The following is a 7,499-nucleotide window of genomic DNA, read 5'->3' as shown; positions in this document are numbered from 1 at the left end:
CATCGAGCGCAAATGGTTATAAAAAACTAATGATATGGAATCATGTGTAATGCATCCGTTTGAAAACCTTGACAGATACAACGCAAAAAACATAAAAAACATTCAAAAAATTTACCATAAATACGAGCAGCGTGCAGACGCTTTAATTAACATTAAAATAATGACCGGTAGCTTACTTAGCTCACAGATAGTCTCTTCCCAATCTAACACTTTTGGGACCACGGTGTTTAAACATACACAGTATTAAAAGTTTTTAAAAATCCAGAAAGTTCATCCAAATTATCAATGCATTCAAGCTCCCGACATTGTCACAAGCGCCGAATTTCTGACTTGCATTAACTCTCTGTTTGGAAGAAAACGACATTGTTTAAGCGTTCAAAAAATCGACTAGGCACGGAAAATCATAAATGAGGCAAACCATATTCATAAATAATTAAGGAATAGGGAGGTAAAATGAAAACATCTAGTAAAACGTTTTCTGATCTAGATGTTTTTCTTCCCGTGGAAAACGTAAGCGGAACCCCTGTTATTTTTCCCGTGGGTGACCTCAATTTCCACCCTGTGGATTAGCGACACCAATTTCCATGTAATCGGATTGCTGTACATTTGCTGATTCTCCAAAAAAAACACTAGAAACCGCATTTACACGACATGTGCCGACCAAACGACCATCATTAATCTTCGTTTGCAGCTGGAAATTAAGCCGCAATTCAAACCCCTCACTCAGATACTGCACATACTTATACTAGTATAGTACTCTGCCCAACCCATGGACAATGTCGCTGTTGCCGCTGTACGCCATAACCGCGCGTTATCACGTTTCTACAGGGAGCGAAAGCCGGCGCGTGCCAATTAGCCCATGTTCATCAGCCAGTCGATTGTGCCAGTGGCAGTGTCCGTTCATTAATCACATAGAAACGGGAACAAATTGCGATGCTTTGATCGGGATGTAGAAATACATCTAATGGGTAAGGACATTGTCTTCCTGTCTGGCTTATACCAAGTGGAAATGCTGTAGTATTGCGCCGGTAAGGAAAGCCGACACCCCGCGGTCAGCGCGCATGCCGGCGTTGGATAAGTGACAGCAGCCATTTTCTGGCAACTGGCAACGTGTTCAGTGCCACCAGTAACTTAATTACACCCCCTCTCCGATGCCAAGGAGCGTTGCGCCGGTCTTTTCGATGCGCCCACGATCCCCAGATGTATTTTTAGAGCATTCACCCGGCCACAATCTATTGCTCGCTCACAGTTTGCCGGTGAACAGTTACAAAATTTAATATAAATATTTTATTCGTATGGTTTGTAGCACTAGAGTAGCAATAATATTGTAACTATGTACTCTGTACGACTACGTAACCCACATCCTCCGTAATAAATACTACGCCGCTACATAGACGCCGGTATCGATATTACGTAACGTTGTCGGCAGCGATGTTTGCGGTTTCTGTGTATAAAATTTAAAAAAATACTGCGTTTCTAATGTTTCGAGTGCACTACTGAACCGAGTCTTTGCTGCTTTACATGCTTTACAGTACATTACATTACTAGTAATATCGAATAGCTTTAAAATAAAGTTTGCTGCTGCAAAAAAATCGATGCTATGTACATTAATCGTAGCATTAATTTGCTCACTAGCTAGGTGACGTTTTGCTTTCGCAATGCTGCATTTCGTTAAGGATGAAAGCTGTTTTAGGTTTTGCGTCAAAAAATTTGATTGTAGTTTAAAACGGCTGTTTAATAAATTATCGCAGTTTTGTTGTAAAAAATGTTGATGTTTTTAATTATTATAAAATTACGTTGTACCACAGATAAAATAAAGAGGAAGCAAATTTGCACAAATAAAACTGAAGAACTGAATTCCCGTGTTTGTTTTATGCATTGATGATGCAAACCATTATCGATTGTGTTATGACCTTTCCAGTCCAGCCATGGACAACGGAGCGATACACATACAAACCGTAAATCGGCTGGCTTGCACGACTACCATCGCGATCAGTGGCCGGCGACCAAGTCATTATAATTATTGTGGTCCACAAGTGACACGTGACGACAATCTTTTACTCTGCGGCGTTTACAATCAACGGGCAGGCTAGTCCACATTGAATGCTAACTTACACAATCGAGTCCCAAAACAAAACAATGACAAATCCTAACATTTTTATGGTAGACCTTGGAAATGATTCAGAGCACTGCATCGACTGCATTGTTTGAGTGTCCCGGATGTCACAATAAAATTCAATAGTGGGTACGTTGTTCTGTACATGAAATGCTGCCCCAGTATAAAACTAATACATGGTGGTCTGTGTCCAAACTTCGGGACCGTCACTTAATTTCAACAAGATTTGTAACAATTTGCTTTGTGAACTTTGTTTAATTTTGTGATTTGTTTAACTTTGCTTAGTTAAGTTTGAGTCAAAATTATTTTGCCTGGAAAATGACCCTTTCAACTGTCATCGGGCTTTTGCTGGCAGTTGCGAATAATGTTTGCAGTGGTCATGTAAGTGTAAATGTAATATTAACTGACTGTTACATTGTTCGTACTTAACTGAACGTGTTGTTGTTCCAGTTGCTGTACGTAATTTTTATTTTGCACATTAGGTCGGATTCAGAAGTCGGCAGCCCAGGTTTATGGGCACCGTCGTAGGAGGATGGTGCGGGCTGGGTTCCGGAGTTGATTGCATCCCTGCTAATACGTTCTGCGACGAGGATTTATCTGCTGAATATACACAGCATTCATGCCGTTGCAAGCCTGGATACGTCCCAGATGAATTGCCGGACAGATGCATCCCAGGTACCCACTTATACTCGTATTTGTGGAAGTGTGGTCAGCACGTGCTGTGCATTCACAAGAGCGATAAGCAACTAACTTACTGCATTTGCTATTAAGCAGTATCAGCAACCACAATGCTACCCGATTTATTCTCTGATTATAATGTGGAGATTTGTAACTATGTAAATGGTGATTTGTTCTCTAACAGGGACGAATGCTACTTGGTTGCACATAGCAAATGGGACTTGCCAAGTGGACAGCGACTGCCATCTGCTTAACAACAGCCGTTGCGATCGGGACACAAAGCGTTGTGCATGTCGGATTGGATATTTAACAAGGGGCAGGCCGGATGATCTATTCAGTTGCGACGGTAAGCTATGCGTGACCTTTCACTTATCTGTCCAGATCTGCTTACACTTAATCACCATAATTATTACGCTTATGCCCCTGGAGTACTAATAGGTTAACTTTTAAAAAATGAAAAGTGGTTCTACAAGGGCATTTTTGCGGGTGATTATCGTAGAGGAGAAGTGCAACCTACCCCAGAGACCAAATGCAGACGCATTTTGTCGAAATGATTTGCATATGGATAAATGTGATCGAATTTCCGGGAAATGCCAGTGTTTCCCAGAACATCTTTTGGTAAACGAGATATGCCTGGGTAAGAATGATTTCACTTTGCGATTTCTCGATGAATGTGTGTGCGAGTGGTGACACCGATTCAGATCCAGCGAACATTTCGTGCACAACGTCTGTCGAATGCCGGGCAGTCCATCAAAGTCTGATCTGTCGTACTGATAAATCACAAGTAGCAGGAATATGTGCCTGTGTGAACGCCAATGAAAAGCTTCATCCATCTGTAAACTCCAGCAATCCACGCACTTGGACTTGTCGCGGTGGGTATAAGTAGTCAAAAAAAAGCGAAGCGTAACGTTAAAATCGTTTAATTGTTTCTCGAAATAAGTAACAGAACAACGCTACTACAACTAGTAGTACATCGAACTCGTTCGCGCTCTAGTACCGTATGACTCACAGTAAAATGCTCCGATAATGTTAGCGTGCTCATATTGTACATGTGGACTGCACATAACAAGTACCACATATAATATACTCTGTATATAAACACCTAATTATGTTGACTAACATGCTAAAGAATACCGTTGAATGTGTTCTGAGTTGTCCGGCACCACTTTAATTAGTTATTTTCTTCGGCAAACAGGTCAAAAGTTTTTTGAGTCATGCGATGGGGATGACGACTGTTGGACTGGCACCAATATGAAATGCTGGCAGAATGTCACTGGGATTAACGACAAACGCTGCCTATGCAAGCCATATTACAGAAGAGAGCCGGGTTCTGAGAGATGTCAGCGTACGTTTTTTTATTTATTACTACAATATTCTTCTTCCGCCATCACCGTTTATCCCCGTAATTCTCATAGCAGCTATTGGGCGCCGCTGTGCGGGAGCAGCAGATTTCTGTGGTCGATCAGAACCGGGAAGAACTATGGTGTGCCAGAAAAACAGTAACCACCCATCCACCGGATTATGTGTTTGTGACAAGGACCTGGAATGGGACCCAGATAAAGATAGCTGCCAAGCTTCATTAGCGATTTCAAATTATTCAATTAGTATGTAACAGTACTACTTCAAAAGTACATTGTAGTGTTTGCTGATCTCTTGCCTACAGTGTGCATGAGTAGATACCCCTCCGCTTATAGCGGGCCACCCACCGGGCGTAGGTAATTAGGGGGTAACTTACCGGCCGTTGCAACGGTTGGGGTTAAAGGTCACGGCAGGTGGTCGGCATCAGCTGATCGCCACTAATTAGTGTGCAACGGTGCGTGTCAACGGTCTGTGTGTACTATATCATGTACGTGTACGTGGCCGCTACGTATGGTGTTAATTTGTTAATTATTTGAATTAATTTTTTTTCATTATAGAATTATTTAATATGTATTTATTTATTCTTTAGTATTTAATATTCAGGTAATTCACTGGACTTTTATTTACAGTTCTTTTTCAGGTCGAATAGAGTATGAAATCTATAAAACAGAGATTCATTCGCAAACAAAATACGGCTGCTTTGTACAATAACACAAATCCCATCACTGCTGAATCAACGAGAAAAACTTAACAAAACAAATCCATAAAAATCAATCATCTCCAGATCATTAGTACTAGTTTGTACGGCTCACCAGCATTCCGCTGAATGGACAAGAAAAGGCGCGCAGAATAAAATCCATAAAAATTCATAAAGATCAATCATCTACTGATCATCAGCTTTAGTTCTATACACTACGGCAATGCCGCTGAGCAACAAAAGAAATGTATGTACACTGGTGAGACACAATGGGCTTACAGGTCGGTCGTCTCAACAATGGGAGACACCTCGCCCATTTCAATTGCATCGCGCCGGGGATCCTGGGCAAGGCGCTCTGAGCGTCGGCAAGAACGGCACAGCACGCAACCGATCGATCCGCAAGCGAAGAGAGCAGCGAACGCCCCGACAGCAGCATAAATGACGTTCCCGGCTGTCATTTCAGTTTCGGTAGAAGCTATAGAAATTTTAAAATAATACGATTTAAAACCATACAATAAATATACGGCTGAATTACCTACCACTTGTGGGAGCGGTAATCGGTGGGTTTGGCGTCATGACAGACTGGGAAGATGTTGAACTGCCAGTCGGAGCACTTTTCGGTACCGTGGGCGCATCAGTGAGAACTTCACGGGATGTGATCTGGGTCGACTCGATATCGCTTGTCTCCGTGGTAGTTGAAGAAGTAACGAAACCTGCAAAGTGGGGGGCATTACTGCAAATATTTTCAGCAGAAAATAAATTCCACATAAATACAGTGCGGCAAATCAAATGTTAGTAAAATAAGCGGCAAATCAGATGTTAGTAAAATAATTTTCCGCAATAATATAATGCGGCAAATATTTTCAGCAGAAAATAAATTCCACATAAATACAGTGCGGCAAATCAAATGTTAGTAAAATAATTTCCGCAATAATATAATGCGGCAAATATTTTCACCGTAAATTATTTTCCAGATGAATATAGCGCGGCAAATATTTTCAGCAGAAAATAAATTCCACATAAATACAGTGCGGCAAATATTTTCAGCAGAGAGTAAATTCGACATAATATTTTCAGCAAAAAGTTATTTGTTCTACGTTATTTGGCACGGACAACAATACCCGTAAAATATTTTTCTAGAATTGTATTTGTACGTACAATCAGCGACAACCGTAAACAAATCAGTAGGAACCATGCAAGGGAGGGGATTGCCGCGGATGTCCAAGTAGGTAACATTCGGAAACATTTCCATGATGGATGAAGGAGGTGGGATGACAGACAATTCATTGTTCTGGAAATAAAGGAGTTTCGCGGATGGATAGGTACCGACACCTGCGGGGAACTCCTGCAGCGATGATGAGCTGCAGTCGAGCACTCCCTGCAAATCCTCGACGATGCAATCTTCTGGAAACACGCCTCCTGCGCTGAGATGGATGAAAGCGCTCCCAAGGAGCAAGACCAACACACTGAAATGCATTGTGACCAATAAGATTCCAAAGAGAAGATGAATCGCCGAAATAATACAGAAAAATGGAATTGTGGGCAGGAGTTGTGGGCAGGAGTTGCATTGTGAGCAGGATTTTCCAAGCATGATGTAGTATAGACCGAGAGGTATAAAAACCCCGCGCTTGTGATGATTTCATTAAGCTCCTAAATCTGCATTTCGGACGTTTTAATATTTTCTTAAATTCAGATTGTCAACAACATCCCAAGTTCGATTTTATTCCACAATGGACCCACGCGCGTTCAAACGTTCGGTGCGGCACGGCAACGCTGCCCCCCATGGAACACCGGTCCCCTACTATGATGTTAATTCGGAACAGATGCAACCTCCAAGACCGTTGGAGAATACCTTGGGGTTTCATCTGGATCCTCACAACTTTAATGCGCTGACACAAAACGACCTTACCGCCGCCACTAATTTGGGGATGACGCTGTTGCCCCAGAGAGATCGACGATCAGGGGCAGAGTATCTTTTCGGATGTGACAAGACCCTGATTTATCTGTGGGGAGATCCAGACGCACCGATGGCGTTTTCCGTTGTCCAAATCGTTGACGGGAATAAAAGAATTGATCAGCGTCGGGTCACTTGGATTGATGCCAACGATCCGATGCGCGGTGTCACCCCTGTGGGATTTCGTGGTCAGCAGCGGCAGGATTACTACAATGAGAAAACTGTGGACACGATGACACGGAAAATGGTTTTGTGGGTATGTCAAGTACTTTTTATATTGTAATTGAGTGAATTTTGCTTTGCAATATCACTGTGTAGAAATTGTTGCTTAAATATTAACCGATTTTATTTGCAGGCGCACAAACTGATCGAATTTCTACATGTGGTTGAAAATAATGAACAGGTGGTCATGGAGCTAATTCCTGGTCCGATTTACAATCCGTATCCGCCAGCAGGAATACTGTCGTTCGAAAATTTATCGAGACAGTGCTATCCGAATCCAGGAATGCCGGACATTCCTTTCCGAACCACTGAGACCTCCATCATCGTTCAAAATGATGGTTATGTTGAGCAAAATGGCCGGCTGTTTGAATTTCATCGCGCTGGTTCCAACGGAAACGCCGGTAAGTTACAATGAGATTTTTCATAACATATTTTCCCGATCATATTTTTTAGGAATTTATTTACAAAAAATA

General features: G+C 42.0%; 1 protein-coding gene across 1 annotated transcript; it reads right to left on the bottom strand.

Annotated features, from left to right (window-relative positions):
* Nucleotides 1-5,125: 5,125 nt before the first annotated feature.
* LOC129585043 (uncharacterized) lies at nucleotides 5,126-6,359 on the bottom strand. The gene is made up of 3 exons (XM_055477559.1): nucleotides 6,009-6,359; nucleotides 5,390-5,563; nucleotides 5,126-5,325 (listed from the first exon to the last, which is right to left on the bottom strand). Exons 1-3 carry the CDS (start codon nucleotides 6,325-6,327, stop codon nucleotides 5,126-5,128), a joined length of 693 nt encoding a protein of 230 aa, XP_055333534.1. The 5' UTR covers nucleotides 6,328-6,359.
* Between the last annotated feature and the right edge of the window lie 1,140 nt (nucleotides 6,360-7,499).

The sequence above is a fragment of the Paramacrobiotus metropolitanus genome, unplaced genomic scaffold (assembly GCF_019649055.1).
Source record: "Paramacrobiotus metropolitanus isolate TYO unplaced genomic scaffold, Prichtersi_v1.0 Parri_scaffold0000015, whole genome shotgun sequence".
Classification (NCBI taxonomy): domain Eukaryota; kingdom Metazoa; phylum Tardigrada; class Eutardigrada; order Parachela; family Macrobiotidae; genus Paramacrobiotus; species Paramacrobiotus metropolitanus.
Note: the sequence above shows the minus strand (reverse complement) of the source record. Positions and strands in the feature narration are given on the sequence as shown.